Source organism: Strix uralensis, chromosome 5 (genome assembly GCF_047716275.1).
Source record: "Strix uralensis isolate ZFMK-TIS-50842 chromosome 5, bStrUra1, whole genome shotgun sequence".
Classification (NCBI taxonomy): Eukaryota; Metazoa; Chordata; class Aves; order Strigiformes; family Strigidae; genus Strix; species Strix uralensis.
This window is the reverse complement of record NC_133976.1, coordinates 34107743-34123968: the sequence shown is the minus strand read 5'-3', so window position 1 is coordinate 34123968 and position 16226 is coordinate 34107743. Positions and strand designations below refer to the sequence as shown.

The following is a 16226-nucleotide window of genomic DNA, read 5'->3' as shown; positions in this document are numbered from 1 at the left end:
GGCTCCGTGTAAGGGATGCGGGGCTCCCTGAGTGCTGGTACAAGCAGTTTTATGAAGACTTTGCCCGGACAGAATAATCTAAGTGGGGACCCGGTGTGTTAAAAGAAAACAAGTCCAGCCTGTCGACACTGGTGTCGGACTCTGCCTTAGGATCTCCGTCCTTCGGAGCTGCCCACGGAAACGTCTTCCCCTTGGAGCTGACGTGCAGGGGAAGGTGATCGGCGGGGTGCGTGTGGGTGACACGGGACCCGAGGGGACGCCCCCGCCCTTCACAGCGCTGCCTCTGCCCTTCTCGGGGTGAATGCGGCATGGCCAGGCTTCCCAGAAGTCCCTTTTTTTCACTTAAATGACACCTCTCTCGGGCTCTAATGCCAGCTGCACCAGGCGACGCGGGGAGCGGGGCCGGCGGGCGGCGGGACGGGACGCCGGGGCCCGCCGAGCCACCCCTGCCCGCCCCGGGGGTGCTGAGGGCCCGGTCCGCGCGGGCGGCGCGTGAGGGGGAGGCGCCGCGCGGCGGTCGCGCGCGGGGTCTGCCCTCCGCCATTGGGCAGCTCCTGCCCCGGGGGCGGGCCGGGCCCCGGGGCCGCTTTGAAGTGAGGGTGCGGGGATGGCCCCCGCCTGAAGGCAGCCGGGCAGCTCCTCGCCTCCCCGCCGGCGGCGGGGGCAGGGGCAAGGGAGGCGGCGGAGGAGGAGGAGGAAGGGCCGGGAAGGGCCGCCCTCGCTCACCCCAGCGGCGGAGAGCGAGCTGGGGGAGCGGAGGCGAGGGGCTGGGAGGAGAGGGAGCGCGGCGCGGCGCGGGGCGGCTCCCGCGGGAGCGGGCGTGTGAGGGCAGCGCGGCGGCAGCGAGGAGGGGCGCGGGGAGGGAGCATGGAGGAGCCGCGCGGTGCGGGGCCGGCCCAGGCGGCCGGCGGCTGCTGAGGCAGCGGCCCGGGGGCGCCGCGGGCACGCCCGCCGCGGAGCGAGCCATGCGGGTGGCGAGGTGGCTGGCGGGTCTGCTGTGCCCCCTCTCCCTGCTCGTCACCGAGTCGTGGGGAGTCCGCTTCCACCCGCGACAAGGTAAACAAGCGGCAACAAAGGCGGCGACCGCCCCGGGGGTCCCGGCCCTGCGGCAGGCGCCGTGCCCTGCGGGGCGGCAGCCGCCGCTCCCCCGGCCGCGGGCGGGGCGGAGGGAGCGTTTCCTCCCGGGGTTGGGGGGGGCGGTGGGGCAGCGGGGCGCCAGTTTTGGGGGGCGGCCGTTGGGGCGCGGGAGGGCGGGCACGGGGCGCCCCGCGGCGGCGGGTGGCGGGGCCGAAGCGGGGTTCGGCCGGGCGTGCCGGGGTCAGGCCCCCCGCTCCGCTCCTGTCACCGGAGCCCAGGCTAGCGCAACGAGTGCCGTGCCGTGCCAGCAGCCGCTTGGGTGCGAGGGAGGGTCCCCGCTGTGCTGTTGCGTCAGGCTCAGCCTCTTGCTTTCTGTTGCAGAGACCTTCGTGAAGCAGCTCGCCTCCTATGAAATCATCACACCTGTCCGAGTGAATGAATTTGGTGAAGCTTTCCCTCACACGCATCACTTCAGCAGGAGGAAAAGGAGCTTGGAGGCACCGCTGGAGCCCACAGCTTTGCGAACACATTACCAGCTCAGTGCATACGGGCAGATCTTCCAGCTCAACCTGAGTTCTGATGCGGGTTTCGTTGCTGCTCAGTACGCTGTGGAGCACGTAGGGGCCCCGCAGAAGCAGTCCTCCCCCGATTTGCGCCACTGTTTCTACCGTGGGCATGTCAATGCACAGGAGGCGCACATGGCTGTCTTCAGCATCTGTGGTGGCTTGGTAAGCATGTTGGTTACTGCCTCCTGTCTCCATTCATATTCCTCTCCTCCCTGAGAGAAATGTAGTGGGATGCCTTTGCCGCAGAGCTGAGCTGGAAGTTCTCGGGCATCGTTCCAAGCAGTTGATCATGAAATGTCATTGGCAGTTTGCAGTCATGATGATACTTTTTTGGTGGGATATACAAATACTGCTTTCAAAGGATCTATTGCTGGCCTGTAATAGAATTGGTTGATGTAACTCCTGACACCAAGAGCATTATAATGGAGGAAAAAACATGCCTCGGAAACACAGTAAGCTATTGTTTTGATAAAATGATGCTGTTACTTGGCATCAGTTATGTGTTTGTAGCTTTATAGATTCTATGTGGTTATGAGTGAGGAATAACGGTGCTTGAGATGATGAGAAGAACTAGTGTTGGTATTTTTCTTCCTCTGCTTTCAGCAATGCTGTAGAGGTGTGTCATGTTGTAATAGGTGTGCAGCACTGCTCTCTAATCACTTTTCTGTTAAAAGTGAATGGGAAGCTTCCTACTAATTTAGGTAGGAGTGTGTCTATAGAACAATGCTTAAGAACTGAATTGAGTAAAGAAATCAAAACTACCAATTCTTTACTTATGCCTTGATAGCAATCCTTATGTCTTCCAAAGTGATAAGGAAGTAATAGTATCAAACAGCTGTCTATCAAAACAGTTGTACTGTGTTGCTAAGTTTTATAGTTTTGTGTCTAGAAACAAGATGACTGATACCTAGTGCTGTGGCACATCACTGTTTATTGAAATACTAAGAACAAGTGTGTGATGTGCAGACTGTAAAAATACTATGTTGTAAATATTACTGTGAATTTAAGCTGAGGTTGTCCCATTTTTTTTTGTAGTCGCTCAGGAAAGTAAAGGTGCAAGACTTGTTTTGGGGAACTGAAAAAATCCAACTTTGTATTCTAGTCTCTTTCTTATAGCCTATAGAAAATAGTTGGCTGGATGTGTTCAGGAGGATGTAATGCGTATTAAAAGAAGGTGATACACATGATGGAAAAGAGGATCGGAAATAATTTGTAGTTGAGAGAGACATTTCTCTCGTGCTTATTTTTGGATATATGCCACCTTGTCTTTGGGTTGAGGTCTGTAGACTTAGGCTAGGCCTTGGAAAGAAATGGAGAAGCAAGCATTTGAAAACAGTAATTCTGTATTCATCAGAGTTTTGCCTATATATCTTGCTTTACAAACAGCTGTCGTTGGTTCTTGTCTGCATTATCCAAAACCCAACTCAAACCTATACCAAACACCGTGATACATTGCACTAACTCACACGTGGGAGTAGGAAAGAGAAAGAATCACAAATATGGTGTTTTTTTCATAGTAGATGCTCATATACCATGACATTGAGAATAGTGTCATACTTTATACGGAATAAATACAAGAAGCTTTAAAACCCTTTTTTTAAATAACTTTTGTTGCCTGTTTTAATTCTGACGCTGAAAACCTTCACTTTTCCTTACTTGAAGGGACCATGTGCGCTGAAAATAATTTTTTCTGAAAAATGTGTACCTATTGCACTTAGAAGTTGTCTCAACTACCTATTATTAGCAGTTCTCAAACTCTTCAGCATGAGACCCTCTTCTCTGTAATAATTTGAATGTCTTGCTTCTCTCTCTCTCTTTCTCCCCTCCCCACAAGGGCCTTTAAACTGAGCCTTTGCCTCTTTTAGGTGAGCCTTGTGAACTTTCACTGCAGCTTCCAGCTGACTTAATGTTCTCAGTCATTGCCTGGCTGACACAGTGGCTCCTCTGAGCCACCAGCAAAGGCCTCACTGTCCCGGTGCTCTTGGGACCTTCTCTCACTGCTCATTACACCTTCTGCCCAGGCAGACACAGGAGGGTATGTAGCATACACAGTGTTGTGGCTGCTTTCCCCTCACTAGTGATGCTGTAAGGTTTTTGGAAGAGGAAGCAGAGCCCTGCATGGGTGCTGGTGCACTTTTGGTGGGACATACATATAGCTCCCCAGGGAGGGATTGTCTGGGGATTAAGAGGCAATCACAGCCATCTGGTTGCCTATATCTGTACAGAGTGTCCTCCAACCTGATTCAGAGCCTTCAGCTTAATGTTCTTCCTCATCCTCATGGATTCAAAGTAAATGTTACAGTCTTCATGTGACTGCCAGGGGAGACAACTGTTTTGAAGCTGAGAGAAGAATGGATGTGAAAGGAGGGATGTAGAGGCCAGATGGAATTTTCCTGTGAGATCTCATTCTTCCTGAATGCATTTGCTGCTCCCAGGTGGGGCTATCCTCAAAAGTTCGTAAAAAAATTTTTTTTTTTCTCCAGGTTTTTAAAATTTCATAGCTTTGTACATTCAACAAATGTACCTGCAGAAATAAGCTAGTCAGTTATTGCTCTTATTGAACAGTACCATGCTTCATGAATATGTGCAAAGATTTAAGTGGGACTGCTGCTGAGGTAAGATACTATTTATTGTGAGTGAGACAGTAGAAACCAGTCTAGTGACTCAATAGCCTTGTGTTATATTTATTTTAAGTGAAAACCTTTCTCTTTGTAGAATCCATTTTCCTCAGTGCTGAACTTGAGTTTGATGTATGGAAATTAAAATATAAGAGATTGCTTTGAATCTTTATTTGGTTTAATTTTCAGCTTCCAGTTTTGCATATATAAGGCAATTGCTGTAGAGCAATGCTGTAAAAGCTAGGGAGGAAAAAAGGACTTGGGCTTAGATAAAAAGGTACAGGAAATTTAACAATGGAATTTTAAAAATTGCTCTGAAGGTGTGCCTGAGTGATCTGAAGTTAAACCAGATACCTGCATTCACTTTATCCTGTGGGTGTCTATTCCCAGGCTCTGCACTGCCTTCATTCACAGCTTCACTCCTGCTTTCCAAGTTCTTTCTTTTTTGTATTCTCAAGTTGAGTGTGTTCTCCCCTTCAAGCTCTGCTTTCCCTTTCCACCCTCAGTTAAGCCTTTCTCTGAGTGTGCCAAGAGTATGTACAACCCAGACTACCCATGGAGCATTGCTTAATGGCTCCTGACACCCTGTATGCAGTTTTGTCATGTTACATTTCAGAGCAGGCCCTGGGTTTGGGGATGCAAATGGCAAAGGGAGGTTAGAAGGTCAGCAGGGAGTCTGTAGTAATTGCAAGGGGGGAGTGTGTAATTAGGGAAGTTTGAGATGCTGTCAAAGGCAGAAGGTCATTTGGAGTGATGGCCTAGGTGCCTAGCTGAACATCTGATCACATACAGGCATATTTCTTGCATCTTTAGAGTAACTTTTGAAATTTCATACTTTTATTTCACATTATTTTCATAAGTTCTATATCTCTTTTACTGCATTAGTCAATTATAGCTTCCTACAAACATTGGAAACAAGATTTGCTGAGGATGTCCCTGGATGCATGTAGACTAAAGAGGCCTCTCAAATATTATCCAGACAGCAAAATCAGAGTTTGAAAAAAAATTTTAAAAAATTAACTTTCAAGAACATATGGCTTACAAGTTTACTGATAAACATGAGCAAATACCAGTGAATAAAGTATCTTAAAATGAGGGTGCTATCACCATTTGTAACTAGAAAAAGCCTGCAATTCCTAGGAGGCCCCTTTCTGAAGTAAGGAGCTTTACTTTTATTTTTTTAATCCTGAATAAATGCTGTAAAAACAGTTTGTTTAGTCCTTTGAGAAGCCTGGTATTCTTTCTTGGAAGTCAGGAATGTGTTGACTGATACTGAGGATAGTTAAAATTGTTTTTTGTGAGCTGAGAGAATGCCTAAGTGCTAAAGGTGCTTTATGTGACTCTACTGTGAGAGAGGGAAAGGTAAGAAGGGAGGAAACATACATCTTTTTGGGTGTACAGTCTCTGGTATATAGAGCAACTTCACATGCTCAGTCAGAAGTTAGGAGTAGGAAAGTATATGTGAACCTCATCTTGCATGGATTCACTAGCTACCAGGTTTCTGCAGTCCAGGAAGGCAGGACTGCTTTGTTTGAATGTAGCTTCTGGAGTGTAACAAGGTCTGCGTCAGCTTCCTAGGGAGCTCAGGGAAGCCCCTTGGTAATACTCCTTTACTGCACATCAAGCTTACTTTTGTCTGGAGAATGGCGGGAATATGAACTGAAGTGTGGATCTTCAGAATTTCTTCTACAAAAGGTTGTGTTTATTTTTTTATTAATGTGGGTCAGTGGGTCACTTTTCTGAGAGATTTTGAAAACAATTCTGTCCACTACTATGGATGAGTGCAGTGGTTCCTTTTAAAGAAAAGTAGGTAGTCCTGGAATTATCTTAATGAAATGTAATTTTTAGTTGTTTGGTATAAAAAAAAAACAAACCACAACAAACCCACAACAAACAAAACCAATAACAACAAAAAAAACCAAACCCAAAACCCAAACTTGCCAGAAGCTAGTGCTAGCATAGCCAGCATCTAGTTTCTTGTGGAGATCTAGTGCAGGTAACAGACTCCAGATATTTGCTCCCCAGTTTTGTGCTGCTTAGTGCTAATAACTTCAATGACTTAAACTACATCAGTAAAGAAAGCTTTAACACTTGTAACTGGAGGATATGCTTACCTTCACTTAACTTAATGCTTTAACTTATGAGCTGTCACTTCAGAGAAGTTACCTTCTATATCTGAAAGGTTGAATTTATAAACCTATGAGCATCCATAAGCCACATACTAGTTTTTATAGGTTTTATCTTAATGCAGAGATTCCATCATAAGCTAGGAAAAAATCATATTGTCAGCTCAAGGCAATCAATTCTTGTTTGAACAAACTAAGTCTTACGGTTGCTGACTGACTGATGTGATGACTTCCACTTAATAGTTCTGGTTTCACTTGTCATATAGTTATACAAGATGAGACTCCAGCCCAGGATCTCTGCAACACAACAGTCAAAAATTTCAGTGTTTCTATTATCACCCTGTGCGTTTGTTCTGTCTCTCACCAGCACAAAACGGTTTCAAGTACAAGGACTGACTTTGCAAGTAAAAGATAAAATGTTCTTTCTTTTTGGCTGTTGTTTTTATAGCTAAACAGAACAAAAAAGGATCAGGAAGTATCTTCTCTACATTGAAAAGGTCTAGATAAAGATTTTTGTACTTGGGTGCTTCATTTGAATTTTTCATTTGATTTTTCTTTTTGCTGCTTTCTTCTTTGATTACTTATTCTTTTGCTGTTGACTTAAATTAACTTAAAATTTTTATCTCATTTACTTTAGTTTGTTTTCCTGTGAGCTTTTTCTTAATATGTAGTCTCACAAGCAGAACAATTTTTAAATATTTGTACTTCTGTGACACTTGATCTAGCACTTTTCAACAAGAGTCTATTTTAATGACTGCAGTTGCCTGAAGTCTTTGCAGTCTTGCTCCGCTGGTCACAGAATGAATGGCATATATCTTTTTACTATTGCTATCTCATATCTTTGTAGCTTTGTTTTTCTACATATAGACACTAGATGTCTTTTTCACATACATCTGAGAGTGGACCCTAACACTTGAATTTACTTGAATGTGATCCTGTATCCCAGAGTCAATTTCTGCCTGCCTGCCTTGACAAAATCACTATTCATGACACAATTTCTTATAAAATAGTAAGACAGCTTAGGTCCACCCTGCAGATGTTACAAAACCCCTGAAATATCCCCAGTACACGTTCCCCAAGCTCTTTACATCTCTGCTTTTCCTGAACATATTTCCACAGATGTTATACTTTTTGTGGACCAGCACAAATCAGCAGACACAGGTGGTAATTGCAATTGTAAACTGAGAAAATAAATGGAGTTGTGAATTGTACAGCTGAAGGTCTGCCACAGAAAATGTCTGTTGGAAGCAGTAGGGTCTGAGTATGTGTCTACCTTTTCACCAGCAATTCTGCATGAATTGTCCTTTAAACAGACTGGGATGTGCCTAATAATGTTTTATGTCAAGGATGCTCAGCCACTGCTGGCCTGCTTTTTGCCCACATCCTGTGTCTTGTAGCCTTCTTCCCTGACGCCTGCTTGAGCACATTCTGTTTGCCAGATAAATTGTTCTGATGTCTGCAGCCCGTTCTGAACTGCTGCCTTTATAGGACATCTATGGTCTCTTTTTTACCATTTTAAGTTTATGCAGGACAGGTGAATTTGCTGGAAAGCTGTGGGCAGCCACATGAGATTGGATTTACATATATATGTGTGTGTGTATATATATATGTATGTATAAGCAAGTTCACTAAACTTCCAGGAAGTACACAGAGGGAACATGAGTGATAGGGGTGTCAGGAGAGGGGAGAGGACACAACATATGGCCCTTTGCTGTCACTGGGTGAGCTAAATTACTGAAATGGTGTACAAAACGACTTTTTTTTGTCTTAAATTAATGCTTCCAGCCCCAGGTGGCAGTCAACACTTAACCATCATGGATCGCAGGAGACTTTGTACTCTTGGGGAATAGATGGGCTTCCCACATGAGATAACATATCTGCAATAGTCTCAGTTGCCATTATGTTTCAGATGTACCCCAGAAAATGGCAAGATTATGGTAGTAAAGTTCAGATACTGTGAGAACAGGTCATACCTTCAGGGTGTACACACTGACAAAAGTATTCAAGGTAACTTACTGGGTGGTTGACTAAAACGTGAACATCTAGCCATACCTTGCATGTACTTGAATGATAACTGCTTCATGGCGCACATGGGCCTGAAAGGACTAGGGAGCTATTTGTCTCCCAGTGAGAGAAAAAGGTGGTTCTGCATGTACTTAAAAACATCAAAGCTAGGAAGTTCTCTTTAAACAGAGAGAAGTTGCAAAAATAAATTTGCTTGACATTTGCTGATACAGACACGATTATGTGATGAAGTTTCCTCCAAGATTAAGTGTATGGATCCCCTAGGTCAGTGTTCTGTGGGAATACTTAGCTTGATGGTAATTTATTTATGTGCTAAAAAGAAAGTCCCTAAAAATAAAAAAGCCAACAACCCCCTCCCTCCTAAAAAAACCCCAACCAAACAAAAAAACCAACCCCTTTTAGGTATATATACATTCTGTTTCACCAGTTTCAACAGGTATTGCAGAATAGCTGCTTTTCCATAATGAAATCTCCATGTATATATCTATGAAAAAAAGCTGTTGTGCATAATTTTTGACTTGTCTAGCTTGTTCACTATGAATTATATATAAAGGTAAAAATAAAAAAATAACCCCTCTCTCTTTCTTCCACTCCAGTGAATCTTGTTAATTGCCATGAAGCCTCCTCTTTCCAGCTGTCTTTGAGATCCTTACTGTAACAGTCTCTCAAGTTCTCTGCTATTTAGCTAGTCTGTTGTTGTTATGAATTGTATTTAGAAACTCCTGGAATACCATTTTACCAGGTTTCAGCCAGACTTTCTTGCCTAGAGTAGCCTTACAAAGTGATGTTCAGGGTACCTAGTGCCAGGTTTTACACTTCCTGCAAGAATATTCTTTCCCCTATGTGCTATGCAAAAGGAAAATACCATATTTTATTTTTTTTGGGGTGTGTGTTCCTGAATGAAAGTAACTTGGCAATAAGGACACTGGATCCAGATCAGGTGTGAACATACAAATGTAAACCTACAAATAAGTAGGATCCCTTTAGGAATTTACACAGAATTTAAATTCCAATCTTGAATTATATAATTTTACTTAACCGGTGATTAGGTGTATTTCCAGACTGGGACACTTTGAAGCATAGGTGGATGCCTCATCAGTTCTGTTCAAGGTGTGATTAAGTGTGCTGAAGGCGTGATTACAATCTTCTGATGAAATCTTAACATCACAGAATCTGTAAGGAAATGTAGTTAGAACATAGTTAAATTTACAATGAAAGATTTTTTTTTTAATTCTATTTCTCTCTAAGAACTTCAAATATAATGTTGCTTTCAATCACTTCTAAAAGTATGTTCCACCTGAAAACACTTACTCATTCCCAGGTATTTCTTCACAGCTGCTTAGCTGGTGTATTATTATTCTATTACTATTTTCTTATTTGTATTATAGTAGCTCTAGTTTTAATTAAAACAGTAGCTTGTAACCACTACCTCTTGTTGGTTTCTAGCTGAATTATCTTCTAGTAGAAATACTTTTTCCAGGTGTTGGCAGTGTACCATGATCAGGTAACCTCATACTTTTTTCTTCAGTGAGCTAATTAAGCTGTGCTTCTTAAGTCTTCCATTACAAAACATTCTAACGCTGGAGCAGGAAGAAAAAGGTGAAGGGCTTCTCACATGATTGAGAAAAGCTTTGAATTAACACAAGGGTGAGGGAGAGGAGGGAAGAGGGGAAAGAGAATAATATAAAAGGAAGGGATTTTGTAATTTACTTTGACCATGAAAGTACTCTTGGTGTAAACTACTTGCAGGTTTTTAAGTTTGAGTTAAGAAGCTGTACCATGAGGGCATGAAAAATACTTGAGCATAGGAGTGGAGCTTACCTGGGAGGGAGTCTGCCAGTTTAGTCATGTTTTCCAGAACTTCAGTTGTTCTTTCAGCATTTTTCTGAAACCTTTCCAATTTTGCTGTTGGACATATTAAGATTAATTCTGAATTTCTGAAACCTGCTACATATCCCTTATGTTTTCCATGTGTTCTTACGAAGTTGCTGTTATACGCAAGGATGTAATTTGTATGTGGCACATACTTTAACCATAACTTCTGCAATATTTATTTCTACTACTCTTGGAATAGAGCAAATACATTGATTAAGACTCTACAGTTTTAAGCTGCTAAGACATACCATATATAATGAGTAGCTGTGTTGATCCATTGAACTTTGATATAATATAAAGTGTCTAACTCATCCAGAGTATTTTAAATCCAAGAAATAAATTATCTTTCTCATGTGGGTTTTCTCATAAATGTCCTCAAATCTATGCATATGCATAGTACTGAGTAGCACTCCCTCTTTGGACCACTTATTTATGATGTGCAAGAGACTGTTTTCAATTTTGTACTCTGCTTCTACTGAAGAGATACTTTAAATGTACTTTTACCTCTTTATCTGAGAACAGAAATAGAATGTTTCAGGCAGATTTCTTGTTGTATGATTTGAGAGGCATCTGTAGATGATAAGTAAATCCAGTTCATTTCTGATTTCATTTCCTGCAAATGCTTGGGCTCCTGTTTCAGCAACCTGCCTCTGTACATCTAAGTGACTGTTTTATTTGGTTTTACAAAAAGTATTTTTCATTTGGATCTCACAGCCCTCTTCCTGCAGTAATGGCTCCATTTTTATCAGCAGAGTCTGTCACCAGATTAAGTATCACTTTCATGAATGAAGGACTGTAAAACAGACAGTGTAGCTAGCGACTGAATTTTTGTAGACATATGTGTTAAGAAAATGAAGAGATAACCATGTGTAGCTAATCAAAATCCATCTTTAGTCTTTATAGAGAATTTAAAGGATTGGAATTGGTGGCTTCAAGCTCAATGCCTAGGTTGGGTTTTAAATGACAAATATCATATACCCTTCTTAAGGTAGAGCGCTGTTTACATCTCTTATCCTTTGCTCTTTCTCACATACAATATAATGAATTCTTCTCAACTTGGGTGGGGGATGTGCACAAAATTTATTGTAGACTACTGGTGAGAGGTCTTCCTAATTAGTCAATGGTAGTAATTACTTGTGTATCTATACATTGTTGAATCTCCAGTCTTAAGGACACTATTCTCCCTTCTTGTATTAATCTTTTGATTTAAAACAAAAAGCTAAGAATAATTCTGAGGTCATAAAATATAATATAGGATTCTTCCCTTCCAGATTTCTGTCCTAATGTTTTGGGCTATAAGTTTATGGTGTGTTTTGTATTTTCTTCCAAATAATGAAAGAGATTTCATTCTGCTTTCTAGGTAATTTCTATAATCATTTACTGTGAAGATGAGCACAGTTACTGCTATTTCTGGGTATCTTATAAAAGAGGGAGAATTGCCTGATTTTTTTTTTAATTTTTTTTTTCCTCCCTAGATGTCTTCAGTCTGTCCTTTCAGCACAGGATTCTGGATTTCAGTTAAGATACATGTATCAGTTCTGATTGAGATACTTAGACTACAGAGCAGTGAAAGTTGAGCCGCAGATGTTGCCAGGCATTTTATATTGTGTATTCATTGTTAGGCTCAGCTTGATGTGCAGGCTTTGGAGCACCACTCTGAGTTGCTTTTGTGGGCAAACTCTCGATGATATGAAGTTGCTTTGTTTGCCAGGAAAAATGGTTATCAATTCCAGGTGACCCTAACTATTTCAGCTGAAAAAATATCTTTCTTTGATAGGATTTTTAACTGCACAGAGAAGTTGGTACACAGTGTACCTGATTTCCATTGCTAGTGCTTAGACAAGGAAGTGTGGGAATGAACATCTAGAGGAAGGGCAAGGCAGGAATACCTCTTTTGGAGTATCAGCAATCCTAGATTGACTTCAATCAGTCATGGTGCTTCATGTTGACTTTTCCAAGTCCATCGGATAGGATAATGTGTGAATAAATATGGTTTTGGATTCCTAGACAGACAACCAAGTGCTACCAGAGGAAAAATCCTGAGTATGGGGTCAGGAGTCTGAGTGGAATTTTCAAAGTGATCAGACTCACTCAAAAACATGTATCTTAGTGATTTGTTTGAGTGTGAAATGGTAGAAAAATATAGTCTTGTTCTTGTAGTTCATCTTTTTCAATGGAAGTCTGATATTCTGGAAGATGTTTAGTTTAAAATGTAGCACAAACTCTTTCCTTATTAGTTCTGTGCTATTATTCTCATAATCGGTATGTTTGTTGTAGCTGAAACCATTTCTTTGTAAAAATATGAAAGTCTGTTAGTTGGAAAAGCCATTGAAGAAAGAAAACCAGAATATCTGCTCTAGCTATTAGAAGGAGTAGAAAGGGAGCGAAATGTATGTGTGGAATAAAGCAGTAGCAATAAAGTTTTTGCTTAAATCTGAAATAGCATTTTAAATGTCTATCTAGAAATAGGGTTTATGGTATGTCAGGAGGAAAGAATTAACTAGCATGTTAGTGTTCCAAATAGTACGGGGTCAAATTTATCATGTTTTGGTAATTGGGACTTTAATAATTTATATAATAAACATCAACATGAATTTTAGCATCGGTTCTTGCTGCTCTGTCTGTCCCTGCCACTTTGCCCAGAAGGTTGCACCTACTTAGGACTAACTGACAAGCTGTGGCATATCTGTTTTCATGAGGCCCTTTCCAGGGAGGCACATGGCATTCTCAGTATGCTTCATCTGCTGTCCTCTGCAAATCATATGCCCTGGAAACACTGGATGTGAGAAGGCTGAACTGAACATATAAATGATCCAGCATGAAGACTACTTGCAAAGAATTTAAGTGAAACTGAGGGGAAGAAATATTTGCATCTAACTTGCAGAAAAAGTCTTGAAAGGAAAATACTAATTAGCTGGGTGTCTTTTCATTCCGCAACAAAGGCAATGCAGAGGATCCAACCACAGTGGGTTTACAATAACTGTAATTTTGGATGATACGTATGCTATGCATCAGGCAAGATTACAGATAGTCTGACATATGCCTGAAGCCTAACAGACTTTTAAACACAGGAAACTGATAACTCCTAGAAGGATCCTGAATTCAAGGGGATATTATCATTTCGGTACAATACCCTGGACACTAAGGTAGTCCGCAGTAGATCTTAAGACTATTTGGAGGCTGCTTAAAAAAAAAACCCAGACTATTCTCACTTTTCTTGTGTATCTTGCTCTGCCGTTCTCTTTATAACCCTGAGTTTCAAGGTTAATCTACATAATATGATTTAAGAGATTATGACTATTCTCTTATTGGTCAACATGCCTCACCAATATGGCAAAACAGCTAACAGGATGCAGTGCACCTGCTCACTCTAGCTGCTTAATTGGCTGAAGTGAGGAAGTTGCCAAAAACTCTGAAAATAATTTGATTAAATTCTTACATGTTTTTTTTTTCCTCATAGTCTCCTGAAATAAGGTACTTAAGCCATAGGAAACTATGAATTTAGTTAGAAGTGCAGTGAGAAAGAAGAGATTCTGTTTTAAGATTTCATAGTTGAATGGATTATGGGCTGAGAGGGTGGGGGAAAAGAGCTTAATTTTTGTTCTTTTTCTTTGTTTATGTGCCAGTGCTTTTGTTAGTAATCAAGTTAGTTTGGTTTGCATTACATAGTTACCCATGTGTGTCTCCTATAGAGTGGGAGGAAAAATCTAAAGGAGAAAAACACATTAATGAAACTGTCAACTTTGAATTCCTGGAACTTGTTTCAAAGTCTTTAAAAAGAATATCAGGTTAACACTGTTTCTAATCTATAGGCAAAATAATATATTTATTCTGAAGTTGTATATAAATTATGTAAAGGAAAGAAGGCAACAAATCAGTCTAGAATTTGGACAACACTCAAATGCAGAGTTTCTTGATGGCCCCTTTGCACAGTTCCCAGCTGGTCCTGCTTGGTTATGCCTAGATTCTCTTTACTTTTATAATCTCCTTTGCTTCATTAACTCTGTGTAGTGATTACCTATGATACATTGTTAATGCGCAAGGTAGTCTGTTATGAGTTATTCTGGTGGGACAAGTCTCAGAAAACTTCTATTTGCTTTACCTTCAAGCTTCCATCTCCAGCTTCCACTGAAGTTTCTGCTGTCTCATGTTGCAGATTTACTTCCATTAACTTCAAAATATTATCATAAATAGTTTATTTAAATGAAAATTTTTATATCAGTATTTTTAGTGGAAAATAAATCAATTACTTCTCTTACTTTCAGATGGGCACCTTTAAGGCACATGATGGTGAATATTTTTTAGAACCTCTGATGAAAGCGGATGGAGGTGAACATGAAGATGAGCATAACAAACCACATCTTATATACAGGCATGAAGAACTTAAAAAAAAGTATCAGAAATCCCATAAACCTTGTGAAGTTTCAGGTATAGTCATACTTTAAATTTCAATGTGACTTTTTCAAATGTCAGATTTTTTTTTTAAAAAAAGGAATATTTAATTTTTGTAAATAATATTTATCTCCAGATTGTTCCATTAGAACCTACACATTTCTTTCATGTAGGCTTGGCAGCCATTTCTTTTTTTGTCTGTCAGTGGCTAATTCAAATGTAGGACAAAATGTGCATGTAAAAAGACCCTAAAATTCATGATATTGCAAGAACTTCTCTGTGGGTTTACTTTTACGACTATGTTGTCCCATATGTAAACATTTAAAGAGTAAATCCACAGGAGCTGTTGCTTAGATTCACAAAAGATAACGAACTTATTGCAAGTTTAACAGATAATACAGGACATCTGTCTTCCTTAATAATGGAAGCATCTAATATTACCTGTTAATGTAGATTTTTGTCCTTATGAATGTTTTAATAATTTGTTCATACTACATATTCATAATACTTAGTTTTATTTAAAATAAAGGAAGGTAGTTTACAAGCATACTGTTAGGATATGTGACAAGTAAATGGTTGTACTCTCATAGCTTCACAGTATATAGGTAAATCATTAAGCAGAGTAACTCCTGAGCGAGAAATTATGCAGTGAAAGTGACTATGAACAGCAAAAAAAGCTTTATTAATACCATGAAGCAGTGAGTAGAAAGCACCGTGCTTTAACATGTTTTTTAGTGAGGCAGAAAGCTTTCAGTAGTTGTTTTTCATAGTTATGCATGCATCTTTGTAGTTGGAAAGTAGTATGGTGTGAGAGGCACCTGCAGCTACAATCAAAGTACAAAAACTAGACAAAAGAGTGGGATTAGAAAGGATTTATTTGAAATTGTAGGTGTCCATAGACTCATTCTAAACACTGAGATACCATCTGCTTTGGGATATAATGATGTGGAAACCTTTGAAGATCCTGCCTGAGCAATGCACTTCTTAACCTTTACTATTATACTAGTACCACTTAAAAAATATTTTTCATTGTGTTGGAAACATATTTTTTTTTTAAGCCTATTAACATCAATGCTTTTCTTTTGCTTTTGATAGAAGCATATGGGCTTCGTTTATTTGGCTTCAAAGAAAGCACAAATGGGTGGAGATTCACAATAGGAGAAAGCAGCTTATATTTGGTTCAGCTTGGCATTCAGAAACATCCTGTCTAATTAAAATTCTACACCTTTCACGAGATTGGAATTTGTGTTTATGCATTTTTGAATGTACTTGCACTTCAGGAACGTTTAAGCAAGGCTGAGTACGTAAATATGACTATCTAAAGAAAAGGAAAATAGTAACATTTCAACTTTAGTTTCTTAAGGAATATCTGTCCATATGTTTGAAAATATAAATTGCGAAAATAATGGTGTAGCTTGGGTGGCTAGTGTTTTCAATTTTAGTAAATTCTTAAAGCATATTTTATACTCAGAAACAATAGTTGAGAATTCTGCTTTTCTGTAGATACCAAGGCCAGAAAGCAGCCATTATGATCATCTTGCATTCAA

General features: G+C 40.7%; 1 protein-coding gene across 1 annotated transcript in view; it reads left to right on the top strand.

The window, feature by feature from the left end:
• The first annotated feature begins 906 nt into the window (after window positions 1–906).
• The window catches only part of ADAMTS20 (ADAM metallopeptidase with thrombospondin type 1 motif 20), a 102412-nt gene continuing 87092 nt past the window's right edge, over window positions 907–16226 (top strand). Inside the window, exons 1-3 of the mRNA XM_074870396.1 lie at window positions 907–1056; window positions 1459–1805; window positions 14553–14715. Coding sequence (XP_074726497.1) covers window positions 966–1056; window positions 1459–1805; window positions 14553–14715 — 601 coding nt within the window. The 5' untranslated portion in view covers window positions 907–965. The remainder of the gene's footprint in view (window positions 1057–1458; window positions 1806–14552; window positions 14716–16226) is intronic.